The sequence below is a fragment of the Arachis ipaensis genome, chromosome B5 (genome assembly GCF_059453495.1).
Source record: "Arachis ipaensis isolate K30076 ecotype BB chromosome B5, ASM5945349v1, whole genome shotgun sequence".
NCBI lineage: Eukaryota > Viridiplantae > Streptophyta > Magnoliopsida > Fabales > Fabaceae > Arachis > Arachis ipaensis.
The window spans coordinates 39,858,499-39,885,920 of NC_142440.1; the positions used below are offsets into that span (position 1 = coordinate 39,858,499).

Here is a 27,422-nt window from a genome sequence, read left to right on the forward strand (position 1 = left end):
ATTGCATATCATTTTGAAGCTCCAGACGTTAGCTTTCCAATGCCGCTGGAACCGCCTCATTTGGACCTCTGTAGCTCAAGTTATGACTAATTTAGTACAGAGAGGTCATGATGGACAGCTTTCCAAATCTCATTTCTTCATGGTTTCTTCCCTTTTGCATACTCTTCTCCTCACTTATCCAACCCATGCTTGCCTTGGAAACCTGAAATCACTTAACAAATACATCAAGGCACCAAATGGGATTGAAGTGAATAAAATTAATTAGAACTAAGCACAAAAGAGCATGTTTTCATATTTAAGCACAATTTAGGAAGAAAACTCAAAAGCATGCTATTTGGATTAATAAATGTGGGTTTATGTGATGAAATCCACTCAAATCAAACCAAAAGATATAGTAAAATATGGACTCATCAATTCCCCCACACTTAAACCAAGCATGTCCTCATGCTAAACCAACCAAAAGAAATGAATGAAGGGGTAATTATTAATGCAACTACCTACATACATGTAATTATACTAAACGCTATCTATATATCTACACTAAGATTCCTATTAAGTTTGGCAAAAACAAACAAAAGAATCTCAATCAATACATAGTAGAACTTTAGGGCCAAGACAAGAAAATATAGCAATATAATCAATGTCCAAAGATTTTATCTGAAATTTTATAAAATTCATTTCAACAACTTGCAAGAAGATACAAGATAAGCAATGGAAACATAGAATTGAGCAATTGAAACCCTCACCAGATGTGTTTACACTCTAATCTCTCAAAGGTGTTTAGGGTCAATCATTCGATTCCTCCTTTAATCATGTTTCTCAAAGATTTTCAAGTCGTCTAACAATCAACTAATATTTGATGAATGAATGCAAATATCATGAGGACTTTTGTGGATTGTAATGAGGCTTAAGTAAAGGTAGCATTAATATAGTTAAGTGGGCTATTAGATTGGATCTTTGATTAGCTCAAGCATCCCACCTAATCCTATATATCATCCTATATACACAACAAAACAATCCTAGCTACCCATTTACCCCTTTCTCACATTCACTCATGCATGCTTCTTTCCAATTCAACCACCTATGCATCTCTTATTTTCATTCTTATTGTCATTTCTTTTCTTTTCTTTTTCTTTTTTTTTTCTTTTTTTTTCTATACAAAGTATATACACCAAAATTTTTTCTTTTATCAACACAAAGAGATGCATATGTCTTACTTAATAAATACATGAGTGTTTACCCATTTTTCCAAATATTCTCAATGAACACCCAACTAACTTTCTACCAATGTTTTCCACAAATTCCCCCACACTTGATTAATATACACACTCAAACCCAAGCTAATCAAAAATACAATTCAAGGACATTAATGGTTTTTCACTTAGGGCAAATGATGTGCTTAAAATAAGAACAAAGGGGAATTAAAAGGCTCAAAAGTAGTTTACAAAGGTAGATGCAAGGGTTGGCCATATGGGTTAGTGAGCTATACAAAGATGGCCTCAATCATACTAAATGCAATTCAAAACAACAAATATAGGACATATAGACTAAAGCAAATCTAAGATCACAATCATAAAAAGAGTTCATAACACACAAGAACAAAAATTGTGATTGAAAATATGCAACCACATAATTTAAGCTCAAATCTCACTTGGTATTTGTTCAAGCTCTTTTCTATGTTCCATAAAAAGATACTTTAAGCAAGTTCAAAAAACAATTTTCAAATCTAATCAATGGGATACCCAAAAAGAGATTTCTTGAAAATTCTTTGTCGTTTTACCAAACTTATTCAATCTAACATGCAACATGCAAGTAATTACTATCATATAACTATAAGCATTAAATAGATATATACAAATAAACCAAACAAAATGCAAATAAGAACAAAAATTGCAAGAATTAAGGAAAAATAACAAAAAGAGTATTGCAAAGTGTCTAAGGAAAGAAATTTTACCCCCCTTGAATTTAGCGATCCTCCCCCACACTTAAATAATGCACGGTCCTCCGTGCATGCACACAATCCGAGGGATGAAGGGCTTTGAGGCTCCACCTTCAGCGGGTGGGCTCCAGGGGCTCTGGGTGCTATGTAAACAAATAAATAACAATTGAGGAAAGGTAAGATGTGTGTGGTATGATAAAAGGGCAATGTGTGTATTCTAAATGCACGCACAATTTAGAACACAACACATTGGTAGGGTAAAAATGATAACCACATAAGCAAAAAAAAAAATAGCATGTTCCTCAATCAAGTGGCCTAGGTTGCAAACAAAGCATAAGCAAAACTGAAGGCACAAGTAACCCTAGGTAACCACAAAACTAAATTGAGTATTTGAGATATTGGATATTAAAATTGTGCAAGTGAAAGCTCAAAATTAATATAAAATGGCACAATTAACAATAACCAATTAAATGATGAAAACAGACTACTTATTCATCCTTAGGAATAATGAAATAATCACATGTATAAGGTGCTTATTACAAAAAGTGACAAGTCTTGAGAGGAATCAAGTCAAGTCAACTAAAAAAAAAGCAAAGCATTAACAAGGAACAAATACCTTATTATGTGATTATATTCACTTAAGAACCATGATGACTAAGTAGCTCAACTCAAGTCACTAGAGTAAAAGTGCACAATTGAAGATTAAGATGCCAAACAAGGATATAGTCTAACACATATGGTAGCTACAGCACATGCGTTAAACTTGCAATTCATCTAGGTAATCAACAAAAACTTGATACATAGTGCACATATTTATCAAACTTGAAATCAAATTCAAGCAAGAAGCAACTCAAAAATGAAAAATTTGAACACTTGCAATGAAACAAACAAGCACTTAAACAAAAGTTATGCTAAATAACCAAAGTTAAATAAAGAAAACAAAAATTAAGCAAGCAAATAAACATAACAAAGAAGATTAAAACGAGAAAATTAAAAAGAAAAAGAATAGAAAAGAGAGGAATGGGCAACAGTGGCACTTGTGTTAGCCACTGCGAGGCTCACGGCGACGAAGTTTCGCCGGAGAAGAGAAGAAAGAAAGAAGAAAAAGAAAGGAGAAAGAAGAAAGAAAAGAAATGGAGAAGAGGTAAAAGACCTGTGCGGATGCACACAGGGGAGAAAGAAAGGGTATGCGCGCGCACAGGGTCGTGCGAGCGCTGCGAGCAGAAGGTGGAATGCAGCCTGTGCGGGCGCACACGGGTGGTCATTTTTTTGAAGGATCATGTGTGCGCGCGCACACAGGTCCGTGCGCGCGCACGTAAGCGAAAAGGGGTATGGGTGCACGCGCATAGGCTGTGCCAGCTCTGCGAACAGAGGGCAAAATCATGCATGTGCAGACGCACAGGTCGGTGCGCACGCACAGGTCGCAGAAAATAGAAGTTTTGTGCGCAGGCACAGGTACGTGCGTACGCACAAATGCCCTATTTTTCAAAAATTTTTCTTCAAAATTCTAAGGTACCAAGCGTTAGTTTAATCAAAACCAAACACCAAAATATGCAAGAACCCATAAATTCATGATCCAAACCAAAATTAACATAACTAACTCAAAATTAAACTAATTCTAAGCTAACCAACCAAACAAACATGCAATAAACCAAAATATATACAAAAAGAGAAGAGTAAGAATGATAAATACCGATTTTGTGGTTTATCTTGTGCTTAATTTGGGGGATTTTATCACCTTTTCTCACATTTATTCAATGAAATAGCATGATTTTGCAATTCTCCCTTGATTTGTGCTTAAAAGTGAAAACATGCTTTTTAGGCCCTAAAATTGGTGATTTTAACTCACTTTAATTTCATTCGATGCCTTGATATGTTTGTTGAGTGATTTCAGGTACATAAGGCAAGTATTGGATGGAAGAAGTGATGAGAAAAACATATAAAGTGGGAGAACTCATGAAGAAATGAAGGAACCGTAAAGCTGTCAAGCCTGACCTCTTCGCACTCAAATGACCATAACTTGAGCTACAGAGGTCCAAATGAGGCAGTTCCAGTTGTGTTGGAAAGCTAACATCTAGGGCTTCGAAATGATTTAAAATTTACCATATATTTCTTCGCTTATAGGGGCGCGCATGCACCATGTACGCATGCGTGCCGATGGAGCACGTGATTCACTAAAAGTGAAATCGTGGCCAGCGATTTCTAGCTCATTTTGGGTCCAATCCAACTCATTTGAAGAGGGAATGAACCGAGTAGTCATAGTTTAGTTTCCATCATGTTTTAGGCTAGAATTCTAGAGAGAAAAGCTCTCCCTTCTCTCTAGAATTTAGGGTAGTTTAGGTTTACTTTTCTTAAATTCATCTCTCAATTCTTGTTTTGATTTAGTTTTCTCTTTTGATTTCTTGTTGTTACACCTTTGTTCTTCTAGTTCTTGTTCTTAATTTCCCTATTTTGCCATTTTTTTATGAACCATTGTTTAATCTTTACTTCTTTTAATGCAATTTTATGTTTCCATGTCTCTTTTATGTTGATCTTGATTGCTATTGTTGATTTCTTGGTCATGTTAGTTATGGATTTCCTTTAATTTTTGCATTTTATGATGTTTACTTTTCTTGCACTCTAAGTGTTTGTTAAAATGTTTCTTCTAGTTTTTGAGTAGTTTTCTTGACTCTTGGCCTAGGCTAAGGGAATTGAGTGACCTTGAGTCATTGGGTCTCATTGAATTGGTGATTTGAGAACCCTTGGTGATCAATTTGATACTCATTGACGCCAACCCACTACTAATCTAATTAGTAGGTAGGTTGGGACTTATGGGTTGATGTGATCAAGCCTATTTGACGTACTTCAAGCCTAGGAGTAGATATTACATACTTAAGGCTTTGGAAGTAGACTTAATAGGTTGGCGTCTCATAATTATCAATATATGGTTTGTAGACAAGGATGGTGATCTCAATTACCTATGTCTAGCCAAGAGCTCTTTTCCTTTATTTTATTAGTTCTTGTCATTTTACCTTCTTGTCATTTACTTTTCTTGTCAAACAATAAAATCAAATCCCCCCTTGTTCTTCATAGCCAATAATTGAGCACTTCATTGCAATTCCTTGTGAGACGACCCGGAGTCTAAATACTTCGGTTAATTCTTATTGGGGTTTGTACTTGTGACAAAACCGAATTTTAATTTGATGTGAGAGTTGTTTGTTGGTTTGGAGCTATGCTTCAACGAAATTCTTCTTTCTATAAGAGAAATTCCTAACCAACACAATTCTTGCAATCAAGGAACAATGTTACCAAAAACTTTTATTTAATGTCTTTAAGTTAGACAATCGGGAGAGCCCTTGCTATGGTGGCTTGTGCTTGACTTCTCCACCAATGGCTTGAATGTCCAATGTCCTCTAGGATCCCAATCCTAACCATCAACAAAGACAATCAAAAACCAAGCTATTTACATATTAACATATTTACAATAGCCATTAACATTACACCATTGCAACTCCCCAGCAACGGCGCCAAATTTGATAGAGAGAGAATTCTTGTATGGTTCGGAATCGATCAAAACAAGAATCAATTCGTTGGTAGCATAGTCCAAACCAACAATGAATCCTCACAATCAAATAATGAATGTCACAAAACAAAATATAAACCGAGAGTATTTAGCTCCCGAGTCGTCTTCCCTAGGAGTTGCAATGAAATGTACAATTATTGGCTATGAGGGAGCAAGAGCATGGGGATTGGGAATAAAAGCAAGAGCAATCAAGTAATGTAAATATCAAGAAAGCAAATAAACATGCAAGGAATGTAAATGACAACTCTTGGCAAGAATTGGGGAATTTGGGATTCCTATCCTAGTTGTGGACCACAAACATGGTAATTGTGTGGAATAAATTCAAATTAATCAATCCTCCTTGAGAATTAGTCAAAAGGATAATTGATCTCAATCCATAAGTCCTAGTCAACTCACTAATTGCTTAGTGACAGACTAGCTTCAATAGAAACTAAAACAATTAACTATTCTCGCACAATGCGGAATGGACATCCACAAGTCAATTTCACCCAAACACCTAATTTCTCAACTAAGAGGGTGAAAATTAAACATGCAAGAAATTAAACATCAAGGAAAATAAAAGTCAAAACAATTAAATGCAAGTAAAGGAAACTTAAAATGCAAGAAACCTCTTGGCAAGTAATTGAAGGCTAAGGCTACCTATCCTAGTCATTGACCACAAACATATGATGATTATGAAGAGTTAATCCTACTTAGTCAACCTTACATCGAAGATAAGTCAAATAGGCATAGTTAATTTCAATCCCTAAGTCCTATGTCAACACTAAGGGGTCATATAGAGTCAAAGAAGACCAAATCAACTAACTACTCTAATATATCAAACAAGATTAGACATCAATGACTCAAGGATCACCAAAGTCAACAATTTCAAGCCAAGCATTTTATCAAACACTTGGTGTGCATGAGAATAAAATAATATTAAAATACATTAAAATAAATGCTAAAATACCAAAAGCAAGAAAATGACAATAACAACTAAAGAATGCAATAAATGACATGGAAACATAAATTTGCGTTAATTGGAATTAAAATAACAAAAGAGTGCTCATAACATAAATGTGGAAAAATAAAGGAAATACAAGAGAAATAAAGAAGAACAAAGATGCAATAACAATAATTGACAAGGAAAAGTAAATGAAAACAAGAATTAAGAGTAGAAATTACAAGAATTTAAACTAAAGAACCCTAATTCTAGAGAGAGGGGGGAGCTTCTCTCTCTAGAAACTAAGAGAAAACTTAATAGAAACTAAACCTAATTGCCCCCCTTCATTCCTGTTCACTTTGGCCTTAAATAGCTTCAAAATAATGAGTTGAATTGGGTTTTGGAGGCCCAGAATTCACCCCCAGCGATTTACATTAATGAGCTCACGTGCAGGGACCTGTGCGGACGCACAGACCCGTGCGTCCGTACACATGCTGAATTCTGACCTGTACGGATGCACAAGTAGACTTTTGTCCACTATAGCAATTTTCATCTCATTTTGAAGCCTTGGACGTTAGCTTTCTAATGCCTCTAGAACCGCCTCATTTGGACATCTGTAGCTCAAGTTATGACCAATTTAGTACAGAGAGGTCAGGATGGACAGCTTTCCAAATCTCATTTCTTCATGGTTTCTTCCCTTTTGCAAGCTCTTCTCCTCACTTATCCAACCCATGCTTGCCTTGGAAACCTAAAATCACTTAACAAATACATCAAGGTACCAAATGGGATTAAAGTGAATAAAATTAACTAGAACTAAGCACAAAAGAGCATGTTTTCACATTTAAGCACAATTTAGGAAGAAAACTCAAAAGCATGCTATTTGGATGAATAAATGTGGGTTTCTGTGATGAAATCCACTCAAATCAAACCAAAAGATATAGTAAAATATGGACTCATCAGTGAACACCAAACTTAGTCCCTTACCAATACCTCTTATGTAATAAATCAACCATATACATGAAACTTTGTGCCTTTGCTAAAGGGAGCAAAAACTAAAAACTAGAAAACAGACAATGGTTGAGTAGTTTCCCTGATTGTTTGGAGCTAATAACCATTTATGCAGAGGGTTGAAATGTGTTTTTAAATGAAATTTTTGGTGAAACACCAAACTTAGCACCCTTCATTCACCCTTAAATTGTTTTGGTGTGCAATACCAAACTTAGCTCCTTGTAATATAGATAAATCTACTTAATCTTTTTATTGAAATAGTTAGGAAAAGAAAACTACCTTTGGTTGGGTTTCCTCCCAACAAGCGCTTGTTTATCGTCATTAGCTTGACATCTTCCATTCTTTGTTCATCCTAACTCCTAAACACTCTCTTCTTTGTTCCAAGATCCTCCCAGATAATGCTTAGCTCTTTGACCATTTGCTGTGATTATGTCCTTTGTTGCTTCATTCAAAGTTCAAGGCTTCCATGTGGGAAAACCTTGGTTATCAGATAAGGGCCAGTCCATTTGGACTTGAGTTTGCCAGGAAAAATCTTGAGCCTGGAATTATATAGGAGCACTTGCTGTCCTGGTTTGAACTCTCTTTTCAAGATTTTCTTGTCATGCCGCTTCTTAGCTCTCTCCTTGTATATCTTTGCATTCTCATAAGCTTCTAATCTGAATTCCTCTAGCTCATTGAGTTGCAATAGCCTTTTCTCTCCTGCTACTTGAGGGTCAAGATTGAGGAGCTTAGTGGACCAGTAAGCTTTGTGTTCTAACTCCACAGGAAGGTGACAATATTTGCCATAGATTAGCTGAAATGGTGTCTTCTCAATTGGAGTTTTGAATGTTGTTCTGTATACCCACAGAGCATCATCCAATTTTCTTGCCCAGTCTTTCCTTGTGATCCCCACTGTCTTCTCTAGGATTTTCTTCAGCTCCCTATTTGCCAATTCAGCCTGGCCATTAGTCTGAGGGTGATATGGTGTGGCTACTTTTTGAATTACTCCATATTTGTGAAGTAGCTTTTCCATCTGTCTGTTGTAAAAGTGGCTGCCACCATCACTAATAAGGCCTTTAGGCACCCCATATCTAGTGAAGATGTGTCTCTTAAGAAATTGAAGAACAATTGGTGCATCACAGGTAGTTGTTGCTATGGCTTCCACCTATTTGGAGACATATTCTACTGCTACTAGAATGTATTTGAAAGGATAGGATGGAGGAAAGGGGCCCATGAAATCTATACCCCATAAATCAAACAGTTCCACTTCCAAGATGAAGTTTTAAGGTATTTCATTCGTCTTTGTCAACCCTCCGGCTCTTTGACATTCATTGCATTGGTGCACAAATTCTCTGGCATCCTTGAATATAGTCGGCCAATAAAACCCACTTTGAAGCACTTTAGCTGCTGTTCTTTCTAGCCCAAAATGTCTACCATAAGCTGAACCATGACAGTGCCACAGTATGTCTCTCATCTCATTCTCAGGAATGCATCTTCTAATCATCCCATCTGGACACCTCTTGAACAAGAATGGCTCGTCCCACAAGAATTTCTTGGCTTCATTACACAGCTTCTTCACTTGTTGCTTGGTAAACTCTTGATGAATCTTCCTTCCCATCTTATAGTTTGCAATGTCAGTAAACCAAGGTGCCTGCTGGATTTAAAGAAGATATTCGTCTGGAAACTTCTCATTCATTGGTTGTGGTGTATTTTGGTTGGTTTCTTGTGGTAGTCTTGACAAATGGTTTGCCACTTGGTTCTCATTCCTTTTCCTATCTCTCACTTCAATGTCAAATTCTTGTAGCAGCAACACCCACCTAATAAGCCTTGGCTTTGAATCCTGTTTTGACATGAGATACTTGAGAGTAGCATGATCAGTATATACTATAACTTTTGAACCAATCAAGTATTGTCTAAATTTATTAAATGCATATACAATTGCCAAGAGCTCTTTCTCAGTGGTGGTATAGTTTTTGTGCTTCATTCAACACCTTGCTGGCATAGTATATAACATGATACAGCTTGTCTTTCTTTTGTCCCAATACAGCACCAATGGCAAAGTCACTTGCATCACACATGAGTTCAAAAGGCAATTCCCAATCTGGGGGTGTGATGATTGGTGCTGTAGTGAGTTTTCTTTTTAAAGTTTCAAAGGCATGCTTGCAATTGTCATCAAAGATGAAAGGGTTGTCAATCACTAGCAGATTGCTCAGTGGTTTGGCTATTTTTGAAAAATCTTTTATGAATCTCTTGTAAAAACCAGCATGTCCAGGAAAACTTCTCACTGCTTTCACATTAACAGGTATAGGAAGCTTTTCAATGATTTCTATTTTTGCTCTGTCAACTTCTATACCTTTGCTTGAAACCTTATGCCCAAGAACAATGCCCTCTGGTACCATAAAATGGCATTTTTCCCAATTTAAAACTAAATTTGTTTCTTGGCATCTTTTCAATACAAGGGTTAGATGTTGCAGACAAGTGTCAAAAGAGTTACCAAAGGCAGAAAAGTCATCCATAAAAACCTCTAAAAATTTTTCTACCATGTCAGAGAATATGGAGAGCATACACCTTTGGAATGTTGCTGGAGCATTGCAGAGCCCAAAAGGCATTCTTCTGTAAGCAAACACTCTAAATAGACAGGTGAATGAGGTTTTTTCTTGGTCCTTGGGGTTACTACTATTTGATTGTACCCAGAATACCCATCCAAGAAGCAGTAATAGGCATGGCCAGCCAATCTTTCCAGCATCTGATCAATGAATGGGAGAGGAAAATGATATTTCCTTGTAGACTCATTCAGTCTTCTATAATCTATGCACATCCTCCACCCAATCATTGTCCTTGTAGGGATTAACTCATTCTTCTCATTGGAAATGACAGTCATCCCCCCTTTCTTTGGTACAACTTGGACCGGACTTACCCAGGTACTATCAGAGATTGGGTATATAATTCCAGCATTCCATAGATCCATCACCTCTTTTTGAACCACTTTCTTCATGGCTGGGTTAAGCCTTCTTTGAGGCTGCACCACAGGCCTTGAGTCTTCCTCTAGCAAAACTTTATGCATGTAGATGGCAGGGCTTATGTCCTTGATATCATCAATCGCCCATCCTAAAGCTGTCTTGTGAGCTTTCAATATTTTAATCAGCTTTGTTTCTTCTTCCATGTTTAAGGAGGAGTTGATAATCACTGGCAAGGTCTCTTCTTCTCCAAGGAATGCATACTTGAGATCAGAAGGGAGGGGCTTTAATTCTTGCTTTGGCATTTCCTCCGTCTTGCCTTCAAGGGAGATTTCAAAGGCTGATTTCTCTGTGACATCTTGATCAGTTCCCATGTCTTCTTCTTGTTTCTCCTGGATATTGATTTCAGACACTTCTTCCACCAAGTCTTCTACCAATTCCACCCTCATATGCTTTTCCTTCTCAGGGGGATGTTACATGACTTTAAAGACATTGATGATCATTTTTTCATCATGCACTCTGAGGGTCATTTCACCTTTCTCCACATCAATAGTAGCCCTTGCTGTGGCTAGAAATGGTCTCCCCAAGATGATTGAGTTCTGTCCTTCTTCTTCCATATCCAAGATGACAAAGCCGGCAGGGAAGATAAATTCTCCAATCTTCACCAATAAATTTTCTACAACTCTATTTGGTATCTTGAGTGACCTGTCAGCCATTTGAAGTGACATTCTGGTGGGTTTGACTTCCTCTATTACAAGCTCTTTCATTAGTGAGAGGGGCATCAAATTGATGCTGGCTCCTAAGTCACAGAGACCTTTTTCCAAGGTCATGTTGCCTATGGTGCAGGATATGATGAAACTCCCAGGATCTTTAAGTTTTGGTGGGAGACCTCTTTGAATCACTACACTGCACTCTTGTGTTAAAATCACTGTCTCTTTCTCATTCTAGCTTCTTTTCTTATTGATGAGCTCTTTGAGGAATTTTGCATATAGAGGCATCTGCTCCAATGCTTCAGCAAGGGGGATGTTGATTTCCAGCTTCTTAAAAACTTCCAAAAATTTGGGAAAATGTTGATCCTTGAGCTCTCTTTGCAATCTTTGAGGGTATGGCAGAGGAGGGATGTAATGTTTAACTTCCTTCCTCTGTTCTTGTGGAGGCTCTATCATGACTTGTTTTCCCTTCTTTGAAGCTTGAGATTCTTCATCCTTCTTTCGAAGCTCTTCCTGGTCATTCTCTTTAATTGTCACTTCTTCCTTGCTGTTGGCCTTATCATCCTCTGCTGGCTTCTTGTTAGCTTCTTGTTCTCCAATGTCCTTCTACTCCTAAGTTGAATTGCTTTACATTCCTCTTTGGGGTTGGGAATAGTGTCACTTGGAAGTGCATTGGTTGGTCTTTCAGCTGCTGTTTGCTTGGACAATTGTCCAATTTGTCTTTCCAGGTTCCTTAATGAAGCTTTATGGTTCTTGTTGGCCAATTCTTGATGCTTGATCATTTTCTCCATCATCATCTCCAAGTTAGAGATTCTTTGGGATTCTTGGGGCGGTTGTGGTTGAGTGTAGGATGTAGATGGGGAATGAAAATTGTTTTGGTTAGTTGATGAGTTATTGGGTGGATAGAAGTTGGATTGTGGTTGATTATTTTGTGGTTTTCTGTATGGGTTTTGGTGGTTTGTGTTGCGAAAGTTATTTTGGTTGGAGTTTCTTTGCCAAAGTTGCTGGTTCTAGTTCTCTCCCCATTTTAGATTGGGGTGGTTTCTCCAAGATGAGTTGTAAGTGTCTCCATGAAAATCATTTGGTCCAGAACCTTGATTGTGCATGTACTATAATTTTTCAGGCTGCTGCTCTTCATAGCTTCCCTCCTACTGTCCCCATACTACTGGTGGTTGGTTAGTTGTGCTCACTGCTACAAGTTGTAATCCATCCATCCTCTTTGTCATCATTTTAATTTGTAGTTGAAGCTGCTCGTACATGAGTTTATTCTGAGCTAATATTATATCAACTCCTTCAAGTTCAAATACACCTTTCTTTGGAGCTGCTTGCCTTTCAGAGGAGTAGAAGTACTCATTGTTGGCCACCATGTCTATAAGATTATGCGCTTCTTGAGCAGTTTTCATCATTTGCAAAGATCATCCTGATGAATAATCCAAAGCTTTCCTTGAAGGCAAGGTCAGGCCTTCATAGAAATTCTGCAACTCCACCCATTCACTGAACATTCCTTCTGGACACCTTCTGATCAAAGCCTTATACCTCTCCCAGGCTTCATACAATGATTCTCCTTCTAGCTGTCTGAAGGTTTGCACATCTATTTTTAGTTTAATGACTCTTTGGGGTGGATAGAATTTGGCTAGAAATTTGCTAACCAAATCATCCCAATTGGTGATGCTTTCTTTAGGGAAGGTTTCTAACTAATATATGGCTTTGTCTCTAAATGAAAATGGGAATTGCAAGAGTTTATAGATGTCAGGGTGGACTCCATTGGTTTTGACAGTGTCACAAATTCTCAAAAACACAGAGAGGTGTTGGTTTAGGTCTTCAGCAGCACTTCCTCCATATTGACAATTATTCTGAACCAGGGTAATCAATTGAGGCTTGAATTCAAAGTTATTAGCATAGACATTGGGGGTTAGGATGCTGCTCCCACAATTCCTTGGGTTGGGGATAGTGTAAGAGGCCAAAACTCTTCTCTGAGGCTGGCCATTGTTGTTGGCCACATCCTCAGGTGGATTTGGGATGTTACCCTCCATCCCTTGATCCTCTTCTTCTGATTCTTTTTCCCCAATAACTCCTTTCCCTCTTGCTTCTCTTCTTCTTCTCAAGAGTGTTCTCTCTGGCTCAGAATCAAAGGAGGTGGATTCACCTCTTCTCCCTCCTGGCATACAACACAAGCGAAACCATAAAAACTAAAATAAAACACTCTACTGATAGAGCGTTGTTAAGGTTAGTTGAAACAAAATCTCAAACAATTAAAATGCTCAACAAAAACAAAGAAAAAGTGCTTAATCTAGATTATCACCTACTTAATCATTGTCAATCTAAATCAATTCCCGGTAATGGTGCCAAAAACTTGATGAGGGAAAGACGATTCCACACAAACTCACCGGCAAGTGCACTGGGTCGCATCAAGTAGTAATAACTCACAAGAGTGAGGTCGATCCCACAGAGATTGATGGATTGAGAAACTTTAGTATGGTGATGAATTTAGTTACGTGAATATTTGATAATTTTGGTGAAATTCTATTTACAAGAACTAAATTTCAAGTAAACTAAAGTGCAGCATGAAAATTGGCAGAATCTTAAAGTACAGAAGAGGTAAATTACAGAAACTTAAATTGCAAGAAAAGTAAATAACTGAAACTTAAAGTGCAAGAAAGTTAAATTATAGAATCTAAACTGCTAGGAAACTTAAATTACATGAAGATTAAAGGGATTTGGGTATTGGGAATCAAAACAGAACTGGAAAATGTAAATTACAGTGAATTAGAGAACTTTTAGATGAAGAAATGCAAAAAATAGATCAATCAGGATTTTAGTACCAAAACAGAAATGAAGACTTTGTAGAAGAAGATAAAACAGAAAGAAAACTTAGATCAATTCTAAAATCCTAAAAAAAATTGACAATTGCAGAAGAATAACAAAACAAGAAGAAGAAATTGCAGAGAAAATAAAAATAGAAAGAAGACTAAGATCAGATATCCAATTCTTAAAGCTAGAAACAGAAAAAATAAAAGAACACTCCAAGGTGAAGAGATTCAGAAGAATTCTCTAATTAGAGTTCCAAAACCAAAGCAGAATACCAAAAATTACAGCAAAAGAAAGAAAACAAAAACAGAAGGAAAAACTCAGATCTGATCTCAATTCTGAAATTCTAAAATGAAAATTAAAAGAGAGCTCCCTGTGAAATCAAATTTTATCCTATTTATACACTTTCCAGTTTAGCCTTCAAGTAATTGGAGTGGGCTTTGTGGCCTTGTATGAAGTGGATCAAAGTGGCATTTGGTTGCTGCTTCCAGGGGAACATTGCGTTCTCAAAGTGAGCGTAGGGTGCATTCATCCACGCGTGCGTGTCTCTGACGCGTGCGCGTCCTTTTACGCTTTTTGCTCACCGATGTGTACACATCATGTACGCGTACGCGTCACTATCAATCTTTAACTCTAAACATGCTCGCGCGTCCCTTTCTCGCGTTCGCGTCGTTGATGGCGTTAACTTAGTGATCGCTACATTGGCTTAGTGAGCGCTGCCCACGCGTGTGCGTCCTCTGCGCGTGTGCGTGGGTAGTAAAATCTCAATTCCAGGCTTCAGTGCCAATCACGCGTGCGCGTGCTTCATCACAAGTGCTTTATCGATGCGTGCGCATCATGCACGCGTGTGCGTTAATTTTAAAACTTTGCCTCCAAATTTTAACGTGCCCGAAAACGCTGAGTAAATGAACGTAGAGTTCTTTTTGAAAACAAGCGCCAACCACTACCATGCGTACGCGTCATTAACGTGTACGTGTGGATCTTCAAAAATCCATCGCTGATGCGTAAGCATCCGTTACGCATGCGCGTCGCAAGTGTGCGTGGCTTTCATTATTTGAACGCAACGCTATACTACATGGCTTCTTCTTTTCTTTATTTTCTCACCTGAAATCAACCAAACAAGCAATGAAAGTCTCACCAAAGTCATAAGAATTTGCATCATTCATAATAATCACTTAATTCTTGCATAAATCTCATGATTTTGTATAAAATAAATGATGTTTGATTGAATCAAATTAATCATGAAATTCCACTCCAACCACTTACTTATTGTGCAAGAAAGTGCATAAAACCTAATAAAATAATTGAAAAATGCTTGTGAAACTAGCATAAGATGACTTGTCATCAGTACCTAGGAGCTCTCATGAAGCTAAATGCCAAGTTATTTGGAGTAAAGACATTGGAGGAAGAACCTTCAGTGCTTACCAAAGAACTTAATGCTTTGGTTCAGTAGAAGCTACCACAAAAGCTTCTGGATCCTGGACGCTTCCTAATTCCTTGCACCAAAGGCACCATGACCTTTGGGAAGGCTCTATGTGACCTAGGGTCTAGTATAAACCTCATAGAACTCTCTATAATGGAGAAGTTGGGAATCTTTGAGGTACAAGCTGCAAATATCTCACTAGAGATGGCAGACAAGTCAATGAAAAAAGCATATGGCTTAGTAGAGGATGTCTTGGTGAAGGTTGAAGACCTTTAGATCCCTGTAAACTTCATAATCTTAGATACTGGGGAAGATGAGGATGAATCCATCATCCTTGGAAGACCTTTCCTAGCCACTGCCAATGCTATCATTGATATAGCAAAGGGAGAATTGATTTTACAAATAGGGGAGGAGCACATTTTGTTCAAGATACCTCAGCCCAACTCTCCCTCTGAGAAAAAAGAGATAACTGTGCAACACTTAGTATTCCAACCATCTCTCTCAGTGCAGAGCTTCACTAAGCCCCCAAACACCAATTCTAAGTTTGGTGTCGGGCAGCCATTAACAAGCACTGAGACCAAAGGTACTAAGAAAAAAGTATCTAAAGACTGGAGGGACAAAAAGATCCCTACTGAAGGCCTCTCACCTGGCATGAGAGTTGTCTTCACCAAAAAACCAGTCATACCACTTATAGTGAGTTGTGTCTTATCTCTACAGCATGTGGAGCTCATCCATGAGAAGACAGGAAGAAAGTAGCGAAATTCTGAGCCCATATCTATCTCCGTAAGGAGCTAACCATCAAGCTAGTGATGTTAAAGAAGCACTTGTTGGGAGGCTACCCAACCATAGTTATTATTTATGTTTTTATTTGAATTTGTTTTTCTTAATTATTTTCTTTAGGTTCATGATCATGTGCATTAGTTAGAACAGAGACAGAAACATTCAGAAGCGAAAACAGAATACCATGGAAACATGTCTTGTTGGTATTGAACACTAGACAAGAAGGCAGAATGGGTGTTCAACGCCACAAAGGGTAGCATTACTGGAATTGAACGCAAGCCCTAGAGCAGAGGCAGGGCGTTCAACGCCCAACAAAGGCAGTAGACCTAGCGTTGAACACCAGGAAGGAGGTCCCTCCTAGGCGTTCAAGCCCCTGAGCGGACCAGTGATGAGCGGATATTTTATACGCTTTTTGGGGATAATTTCATATAGTTTTGAGTATGTTTTAGTTAGTTTTTAGTCTATTTCTAGTAGTTTTTAGGAAAAATTCGTATTTCTGGACTTTACTATGAGTTGTGTATTTTTCTGTAATTTCAGGTATTTTTCTGGCTGAAATTGAAGGAGCTGAGCAAAAATCTGATTCAGGCTGAAAAAGGACTGCTGATGCTGTTGGATTCTGACCTCCCTGCACTCAAAGTGGATTTTCTGGAGCTACAGAACTCGAAATGGCATGCTTCCAATTGCGTTGGAAAGTAGACATCCCGGGCTTTCCATCAATATATAATAGTCCATACTTTGCACAAGTATAGACGACGTAAACTGGCGTTCAACGCCAGTTCTCTGCCCAATTCTGGCGTCCAGCGCCAGAAAAGGATCAAAAACTGGAGTTGAACGCCCAAACTGGCACAAAAACTGGCGTTCAACTCCACAAATGGCCTCTGCACGTGAATTGCTTAAAATCTCAGCCCCAGCACACACCAAGTGGGCCCCAGCACACCAAGTGGGCCCCAGAAGTGGATCTCTGCATCATCCATCATAGTCCACTCATATTTTGTAACCCTAGGCTACTAGTTTAGTATTTAAACAACTTTTAGAGACTTATTTTGCATCTCATGACATTTCAGATCTAAACTTTGTATTCTCTGACGGCATGAGTCTCTAAACCCCATTGTTGGGGGTGAGGAGCTCTGCTGTGTCTCAATGAATTAATGCAAGTATTTCTGTTTTCCATTCAAACATGCTTGTTCCTATCTAAGATGTTCATTCGCGCTTAACTGTGATGAAGGTGATGACCCGTGACATTCATCACCTTCCTCAAACCATGAACGTGTGCCTGACAACCACCTCCGTTCTACATCCGATTGAATGAGTATCTCTTAGATTCTTTAATCAGAATCTCCGTGGTATAAGCTAGAACTGATGGCAGCATTCATGAGAATCCGGAAAGTCTAAACCTTGTCTGTGGTATTTCGAGTAGGATTCAATGATTGAATGACTGTGACGAGCTTCAAACTCCTGAAGGCTGGGCGTTAGTGACAGACGCAAAAGGATAGTAAATCCTATTCCAACCGAATTGAGAACCAACCGGTGATTAGCCGTGCTGTGACAGAGCGCGTGAGCGTAGTTTTCACTGGAAGGATGGAAGGTAGCCATTGACAACGGTGATCCACCAACACACAGCTTGCCATAGGAGGACGTGCGTGCGTGAATCTGAAGACAGAGGAAAGCAGAGATTCAGAGGACAAAGCATCTCCAAAACTCCAACCTATTCTCCATTACTGCACAACAAGTAACTTTTAATTTATGCTCTACTGGTTACTCACAATTCAATTGATAAACATAATTGACTTCCTGACTAAGATTTACAAGATAACCATAGATTGCTTCAAACCAACAATCTCCGTGGGATTCGACCCTTACTCACGTAAGGTATTACTTGGACGACCCAGTGCACTTGCTGGTTAGTGGTACGAGTTGTGAAAAGTGTGATTCGCAATTCGTGCTACCAAGTTTTTGGCGCCGTTGCCGGGGATTGTTCGTGTTTGAACAACTGACGGATTATTTTGTTGCTTAGATTAGGAAAAATCTTCTCTTTTTTTGGTTTAGAGTCTTTTATTATTTATCCCTTGTTAAAACACTTTAAATTTATAGCTCAGTTAATTAGAACGTGGTGTTTATGTTCATGGTAATTGGCTATCATATTTTAAAAAAAAAAAAACCTTTTTCAAAAATAATTTTTCTATTAAATCCTGTGCCAAACTTTAATAAGGTCCCATAACTCATTTGGCTAGAACATTAATTTGATTGGGTTAGAATCTTTTATACTCTTTTTAAAACCTTCTTTTTCAAAAATAATTTTTCTATTAAATCCTGTGCCAAACTTTAATAAGGTCCCATAACTCATTTGGCTAGAACATTAATTTGATTGGGTTAGAATCTTTTATACTCTTTTCAAAACCTTCTTTTTCAAAAATATTTTTTCTATTAAATCTTGTGCCAAACTTTAAGTTTGGTGTTTTCTTGTTGATTCCCCTTTGATTTTCGAAAATTTTGGTTTGGTTTTCTAAAAATTTTAAGTTTGGTGTTCTTCCTTCATGTTCTTGTGTTCTTGTGAGTCTTCAAAGTGTTCTTGAGTTTTCTTGTGTCTTGATCTTAAAATTTTTAAGTTTGGTGTTCCTTGGTGTTTTCCCTCCAAAATTTTCAAAAACAAGGAGCATTAGATCTAAAAATTTTAAATCTTGTACTATCTTATTATTTTTCTCTCTCCTCACTAAATTCAAAAATATCTTTTCAAAATATCTTTTCTAACTTCCTATCTTTTCAAAATTTGTTTCAACTAACTAACCAACTTTTTGTTTGTTTCTTAACTTTTTCAAAACTACCTAACTAACTCTCTCTCTCTCAAAATTTTCGAAAATATCTCCCCTCTTTTTTAAAAATTTCTGTTTTTTTTAACTAATTATTTTTATTTTTTTTACGAAAAAAAAAATAATTTTCAAAATTCAAATTCTTTTTAGTTATTTTATTTTATTTAAGTATTTACTTCTTATAAAATAAAATAAATAAAAAGATAAATCAGTCCAAGTTATATCCATAGATCCATCATGGACATAAGTGGAAATGAACAGTCCAGGAGGACTCTGGGGTCATATTCTAACCCCTCTACTGCTTCATATGGGAGTAGCATATGCATACCCTCCATTGGAGTTAGTAGCTTTGAGTTGAATCCTCAGCTCATTATCATGGTGCAGCAAAGTTGCCAGTATTCCGGTCTTCCACAGGAAGAACCTACAGAGTTTCTGGCACAATTTTTACAGATTGCTGACACAGTACATGATAAGAAAATAGATCAGGATGTCTACAGACTATTACTGTTTCCATTTGCTGTAAAAGATCAAGCTAAGAGGTGGTTAAATAACCAACCTAAGGCCAGCATAAGAACATGGAAACAGCTGACAGAAAAATTCCTGAATCAATATTTCCCTCCAAAAAGGATGACACAGCTAAGGCTGGACATCCAAGGCTTTAAACAAGGAGATAATGAATCTCTTTATGATGCCTGGGAGAGATACAGAGAGATGCTACGAAAATGCCCCTCTGAAATGTTTTCAGAGTGGGTTCAGTTAGACATCTTCTACTATGGGCTTGCAGAAGGAGCTCAGATGTCTTTAGATTACTCAGCTGGTGGATCTATCCATATGAGAAAGACAATTGAAGAAGCTCAAGAGCTCATTGATACAGTTGCCAGGAATCAGCATCTGTATCTAAGCAGCAACCCTTCCATGAATGAAGAGGTTAAAACAGTAACTACTGAATTTGTAACACCCTAACTACCAAAGCTCACGCTTCCGGCTGCGCAACTCTGATAGCTCGGGCATTACGACGACACTTATACTATTTAATACTAAAATATGAGCCTGTTTAAAACTTTAAACCGCAACACCGCTCCCAAAGATACTTTCGTTCGATAACGTACAACGTACATCCATAAATACCATTCAACTTACAACAACTCATAAAGAGTACATCCATATATATATATATATATACATATATATAAATAATATTACAAACATTAACCAATACAATTCCTATCCCTCTTACAGAATATATATCAAGGTAAAGGCGAGGGTACAATAAACCATAACTAAAACAATACAGAGTATCACAACAACAATTAAATAAGCTCTTCGTAACTTCTGCGCCCATATCCTGAAAGGGGAAAAATGTAGGGGGGTGAGAACATCATCCTCGAAAGGGTTCTCAGTAGAGGGTTTTTGGGAATTACTGTAATAGGATACATGAAGATAACCGCACCAGTGATTCATAACCGTCTTATGCCTCTTTTCAAAAACAGCGGTTTACAATGAAAGTAAAGTCGGAAATCTTTTCGGAAAGAAGAACCGTTCAATTCTCAAAACTCAAAAGCCTTTCAAAAATGGTTTATCTATGCGGAACCAAAATAGCCTTTCATAATTTTATTCCAAACCAGAAACACAAAACCGAAATCAACCGTCAGTTCATCTCTTTCCAACCACGGCCCTAGGCCCAAACAATCCAACCAACAACCAATCACCACAATCCAACAGAGTCCCAGATGCAAACACAGATAGGAAGTTCAAGCACAAACAAACAGTTATTACAAGTAGAACAGTTAGCAATTAATCACATAGGCAAACCAAGTATAATATGCACACCCAACCAATGTCACACAAATGCATATGATGCATGCCTGTCCCTAGTGGCTGATGATATCATCCGTCGGTTATAGAGCCAACCCGACAAGTCCTGGTAGCTAACCATTGGACTGTCCCTCTGTCGCGCATCCCCAACTCGAGTTATACTCATCATAAACTTGATCATAATCATGATCCATATCCATCACCCTCACTGGTGAATATTTACGGGGGCGAGCTCATCCGGGGCTTTCACAGTGCCCGGCCACACTTACGACATAGGGTCAACAGAGTATCAAGTCCCAACCTGGAGCACGTGGTGGCTAGCCACTGCTACTACCCAGGGAAACTCGTATCTCAGATAGTGGAAGTGCAACATTCACATTTATCAATGATTCAGCATAAACATGCAATCAATCTCATCCATGGATCAACATCCATCTCAGCCATCCGGCTCACGGTTCATTCTAGAACCAGCCAATATTCATATCATACACAGCCATTCCGGCTCACGGTTCAATCCAGAACCAATCAATATGTATAAACATACACAGCCATTCCGGCTCTCAATAAAACAGCACTTCCACATTCAAAATCATCAAATTCATGAAATCGGCATTTAAGCCATAAATCATTTTCTCAACTCATTTCACTTTGAAATCAAGTTTCAACTCTTTTCAGCCTTGGCTTTAAAGATCTCATTTCTCAAATCATCTCAGGCTCATAAGCCACTTTTACTCAAGGTAAATTCTCCTTTCAAAACAATGCCACTCTCGGCATCCTCTTTCCAAAACTTCCATAATCATGGCAAGTTAAAAGCCTCTTTGAGATATTCAAATTCACCCATCCAACAATGGGATTTTATAACAAAAGTTCCTCGGCAGAGTCCCAAGTCTTTAGGGGAGAATAACATAACTTATTTCGCCAAATTCATTTAAAATCATTAAAACATTGGCTTTCCGACTTGAGTAATAAAATAGGATTTAAGCCAAACCGAGTCATGTAATCATTTACTTCTTTCAAAGCCGTTTCCTTTACTTAGGCAAAACTAACTTCAACCCCCATGATAAACTCTAGAACGTTTCAACTGTTCAAAATTGTTTTAGTCTTGCAAGAATTCAGAATTCAAAGAGTACTTAAAACCTTTCTCAAAACATTTCAAAATGAAACTTGTCAATAGACATTCAGGTTCTTTCAAAGTCATTGAAACTTCTTTAATTGAAACCCCCAAGTCAAATTCAAAGGCATAAACCCTCTTTACATCCAAACAGCTTTAAAACACAAGTTTCATCTAAATAACCTTCTCCTGAAAGAGATACAATGCCTTTCTTAAAAAGCAAGACTAAATCACAATTTCCTCTTTATTAATTCATTTCAAAAGCATGAATCATCCTTTTCTTGATAATTCAAATAAAATAGTAGAAGTCTTTAACCCATCATTTCTCCATACAACATTCAATAAAGACTTGGATTTTATAGAAATTTCGGCAGCACCTCCCCTAAAACTTGGACTTTTGCCACCCGGTTCGGGTCCCAACTAAACCGTTTCTCATTCCTTTTCAACAGCTCAAAACCAGAAATCAATTCAAAAGCAAGCTAAAACCAACAGTCGCCTCAGTGGCATATCTCAAGGAAACCATTTCAAAATCAACTCAATGTCAACCGATTTAACTCATTTCCAAAGTTTAGAAGAATCGGTTCAGCAATAAATCATTTATCAAAGACCAAATTAATTAAAGCAACCCAGGCTGAATTTCAAGAGTATTCTATCTTTCACATCATCAAAATAATTGACTCAATCCAAACCAATCTTCAACGGATTAAACTCATATTTCAAATCTTTAAAGAATCAGCTTGAAAAGCATTCTGTTTCACAAAACCATACAACAATCTGTTCATCAAAACCAAATAATAATCCATTCAAACATATAATTACATTCATCTAGGATAATCAATCATCACATAAGGCTTATACAATCACCAAATACATTACCTCACATCAGTATCCATATGTAATAATTCCGACATATAAAATATAGTTTTTGGAAAGCGCCCCTACCTCGGCAAGCAAAACTTAACCCAAGCGTGTCAACTGAACTCTTTTTGCTCTGCCCGAAATCACCGGCAATCAGAACCCGACTCGGCTTGCTCTCTCGAAAGCAGAAACAGCTACAAGCGGCATAAGCAAACCGGATTCTAACTCCTAAAACCATTAACATCGCAAATACTTTATTACACAGAACAGAGCACTAACGCAGGGCTTTTCGAAAATCGAAATACTCACTGAAATAACAAAACGAAGCAGCCGCAACTCCAAATCGACTCGGCAGCGGCTCCATTAAATTCCGAGCGATGGCGGCAGCTCGAATCTCTGATAATAGTAGCTGTACAACCACGCAGTATCAACAATCTTCCCAGAATTTCAAAAGAACAGAAATCTCAACTAAACCCCTTACTGGCATACTTTTCCAACAACGGTAATGGCGTTTCCCGGCGGCAGAAGCGGCCAGAAGCTTTGGCGGTACCTTCTGACAGCAATGGCAACAAGGAGCACAGCGGCGGCGCGTAGATCGGCGAAGACCCTCAGCAGTGGCGCCGGCAGACCAGGGACGCGATGAACACTGCGACAGCCACGATAGCAGCAGTGTCGCAGCAGCGGACTGCACTTCACAGCGACCTGTGGACGAGCTGGCGACTACGCAGGTGACGCGATGGTGGCGGTGAGCTCCCTTCAATGGCAGCACTGAGGGCGAAAACAGCCCACGGCGACGGACCCTTGGTGGCGGCGACAGTCCATCAGCACGGCGGCAGATTGACGGCATGACACAGAGGCTCCTGGGTCGCGTTCTTCTCTGCGATCTGTCTCTCTCTCTCTCGTCGGGTTCTCCTCAGGCGATGGTGGTAGCTTTCTCGCGGCACTCTTCTACCTTGAGCGGCGCCGATGGTTTCCTTCTTTCTCGGCGACAAGGATGTCGGCCACAAGCCCGCGACCCCCTCACCGGCAAGCCATCCCTCATCGTCAGCGTTGGTGGCACCAGCAGCATGGATTCGTCGGCAGGGCGCAGTGGCGCGGCACCGAGGCGTGGTGGCAACGCCCTTCCTCCCTCCGGATCTCCCTTCCCTGCTTCCCCCTTTCTTTCTCTGCGTCTGTTCTTCTATTCATGGAAAAGAAAACTGTGTTTGACTTGTGCCGCTGAGTAAGGAAGAGAGGGGTAGGGTGTGACGGCTGAGAGTGAGGAAGAAGGGTAAGAGTGTTGTGTTGTGTAAATTAGGGTTAAGGGCATTTTAGTAATTTCACATAAAATTGGGAATAATATAGTAATTGAAACCCAATGTAAATCCAACACTAATTATATATAGAAAATGCCATTTGTTCATCATTTTCACAAATTATTTTCAATAAAATGCCCAAATCTAAAAATTAGAAATAATAAAATTAATTTCTCTATTTTCCAAAATAGCAGTACTAATATTTAAAATATTAGTTACTTAGTCCAAAACATATAAAATCCTTATTGTTTCACAACTGCTAAATTTATAATTTAAATATAGAAAATAACCCAACAATTATAAAATTGGATAAAGATCATAACTCGTCTCAATTTCAATAAATCAAAACTTGCCTTAATTATCTTTAATAAAACAATTTCTGAAATTAAGGCTATAAATAACTATATGATTTGAGACTTGATCATAAAAAGGCTCTTCAAAGGTTCTGGGTCTTACATTCTACCCACCTTATAAAAATTTTCGCCCTCGAAAATTGATACAAAACGAAAGAAATTCCATAACAGTTCACCCTCGAACACTTTTAAGGAAGAAGCAAAAATATCTCAAAATATAATCATATATATGATTTTCAAATACTTTGATTGTCATATGCATAAGGGTGTAAAGGTAGGAGTGTGATTGCAAAGCAAACGTTACAAGGTAGGCTCAATGCAAAAGATAACATGGGTCAATCATGTGATAGAAGGGCAAAGCATCAAAGGCTATAAAACAGGATGGAGTTAAAACGATGTGCTCAATATTCGCACACTAATCTCATATCAACCTCAAGGTTTCAACTTTCCAACTCCATCAAGCACTTTACAAACCCCAAATTCGATCATAAGCCTGACAACCACAAGCCTGTTCGCAAGGAACAAAACACCCACAACTCATAACGTTGCACACCTACCGCTTCAACTTCCGTATACACACATCACGTCTTAAAGAACTAACGCATCGCATTACTATGTCTACAAGTCGCACGTGATATCAAAACAATTCTCGAGTCTACTCAGAAGGATACCAGATTTAGAACGGAGAGACAATTGTCAAGGGTAATATTCAAAGATTTGAGAGAATGTATCCAATTCCAAATAAACAAGGACACTCAAGCAATGAAGTTTGCTAGACTCAATTCAATTGACAACTTCAAGATAATCCTTGGATCAAGGAAATTCAATAGGATCAATAGGAAGGAGAATCAGCGCATTAGTTTGAAACAATTTCAAGATGAGTCGAAGAAGTAAGAGGTTACAGAAAAGAATATCTCAGACCCAAGACAAAGCTCACAGAACTCAAGAGCATAATTAAAATACTTCCGAATACATTGTCCTTAAAAAGAATCGAAAACGTGTAAAAATATCACTTCGTAGTCTGAAAGAGAAGTTAAACAACAAACACCCTTCAAGGGAGTAACAAAAGCATAAACGTGGCTTTACTTCAATACAACTTCATGTTGAAGTAGATTTTGTAGAGTTCCAAAAACAAATGCACACAACTTTGGCTAAGAGCTAAAATATTTCCTCAAATATTTTAGAAAGATAGTTAGGTGCACAACCTAACCAAAAGCAGTTCATAAAAACTCGGAAGTAATCAAATGCTTGTTCAAAATTCTCAAAATTTCGTATTCAAACAAGCGTGTATAACATTCATAACAAGTACGAAAGAGGAAGTTAAACTCTTTTTAGAAAAGAAACTCCGAAGTAAAAATTTGCTTACAATTTGGTAAAGGAAATAAGTGGTGCATTACAAACGAACCAATTTCCACTAAACAAGGGAGCTTTCCAAAACCTCATTTAAAATGGCGCTTGCCAACTTTGAATTAACTTCGTCAAAATTGAACAATGGTTTCAATCTCAATCAAGCAACAGAAAATAAATTCCGTTTAATATTTCTTCAAAGAGAATTCAAAATTCTTTTTAAAAGGTTCAAAATAAGACTCCAAAAGTGTTCTTGAAATCACCATCTCAGAAGAACATTCAAGAAGTTTAAGATGCACTAAAAAGGAGTCAAGCCTTGCAAGAAAGGATCTTAATTTAAAGTAGTTCAAACAAGTTCCACTAGACATGAAACATTAAACAAGTTTTAAATTGATCCAAAAGAGTACAAAAGTCATAGAAAAGACAACTCAATCATTTGTAATTTCTCAAGGATAAATTTTTGACTAAAAACTCTTGTAAAGACAATGAGAGAGTAAACGATGCACGAAATTGAAACAAATCAAGCTGACTCACATAAGAGTGAGATTCACACAAGAGGAAAAACCAAGATCAATGGCAATATCCACAAAATGTAAAAGATTAGTCAAAAATAAAGTAAAGTATGACATCCATAGGGATGAAAGGTTAAATAGAGAATTTAGCCTGTTCATAGGAAGAAAGCTATGAGTCCAACACTTTCAAAAGAACAACCATGGCACAAACCATATAGCATGCTAAATCAAACTCAATACAAAATAAGTTAGGTAAAGCTTATCAAACGAAACTCAATCGAGACAAAAGTGGTAAATCCTTTCTTTTCAAAATTTTGAAAAATATTCAAATACATAATCAAATGAAGATGTGCATTAGAGCTATAGTAGAATTACTAGAAAGTCAAATTGTATTTTTAGTAAATGCAGTTTCGCAAACCAGTAAAAGTACAGGCAAGGTATTAGAAAGAAACAGTTGTTAAACTGTATAAATAAATTTCAAAGTCTCATACATAGAAAAGTATATATCTAATCAACAGCAATTTATAAAATCTCAAAATTGGTTGTGATCACTATCCAGTAAGAGAAAAACTGAATCAACAATTTCTCAAAGAATGGAATCAGAACCCGGAGTTAAAAGTCACAGTACATTAAGACAAGTTCAAGGCTATATCAAAGAATACTTAAATCAAGAAGAACTCAAACAGAGGAAGATAGATGCAACAAGGATCTTAAACCAGCATATGCACTTAAGGTCAAACAAGAATGCATATGGATAGAGGAATAGAGTTGAAAAATCAAACTACTTCTCAAAAGGACTAGCAAACAAGAACTTCAAGTTAGGATATAAAAGAACGGGTCGACTCGAACAAAATTCAAGACACACAACTGAATAGCCTCGAGAAATAGTTTCCAACTTTTCCAAAACCCGCGATTCGCTTTACTCAAAACTCGTATATCATCTATGATAACCCATTAGTACTTTCATTTACATATTTCACTAGTATTAAGCCGGCCAAACTTAATACCAAGAATTATGCAATGCAAGACTAACAGCGTTAATCAATAGACCGTCATGTGCATAAAGCTCTAATTTCTCGTCATTCGACAAGGCCTAATACATGACAAACACTCAGAGTATGCAACTGAAGCATAGTAAGTCCATTCCTCAGGCTCTACAGGAAGAACTGCTCTGATACCATAATGTAACACCCTAACTACCAAAGCTCACGCTTCCGGCTGCGCAACTCTGATAGC

The 27,422-nt window shown here is 37.8% G+C and overlaps 1 protein-coding gene across 1 annotated transcript; it reads right to left on the reverse strand.

Annotated features, from left to right (window-relative positions):
- Window positions 1-22,698: 22,698 nt before the first annotated feature.
- LOC148563927 (uncharacterized) lies at window positions 22,699-23,526 on the reverse strand. Its single transcript, XM_088487663.1, has 3 exons — window positions 23,230-23,526; window positions 22,989-23,088; window positions 22,699-22,907 (listed from the first exon to the last, which is right to left on the reverse strand). The coding sequence occupies exons 1-3, from the start codon at window positions 23,524-23,526 to the stop codon at window positions 22,699-22,701; spliced, it is 606 nt and encodes a 201-aa protein (XP_088343789.1).
- Window positions 23,527-27,422: the final 3,896 nt, after the last annotated feature.

Bases quoted from the DNA above. Each gene is read 5' to 3' on its own strand.
- LOC148563927 (XM_088487663.1), bottom strand. From the start codon at position 23,526: ATGCCGTCAATCTGCCGCCGTGCTGATGGACTGTCGCCGCCACCAAGG. The intron at 23,089-23,229 runs GTACCGCCAAAG...GTGGTTGTACAG, and splicing joins GTTGCCATTGCTGTCAGAAG to CTACTATTATCAGAGATTCG. The intron at 22,908-22,988 runs GTGAGTATTTCG...TAATGGTTTTAG, and splicing joins TGCTTCGTTTTGTTATTTCA to GAGTTAGAATCCGGTTTGCT.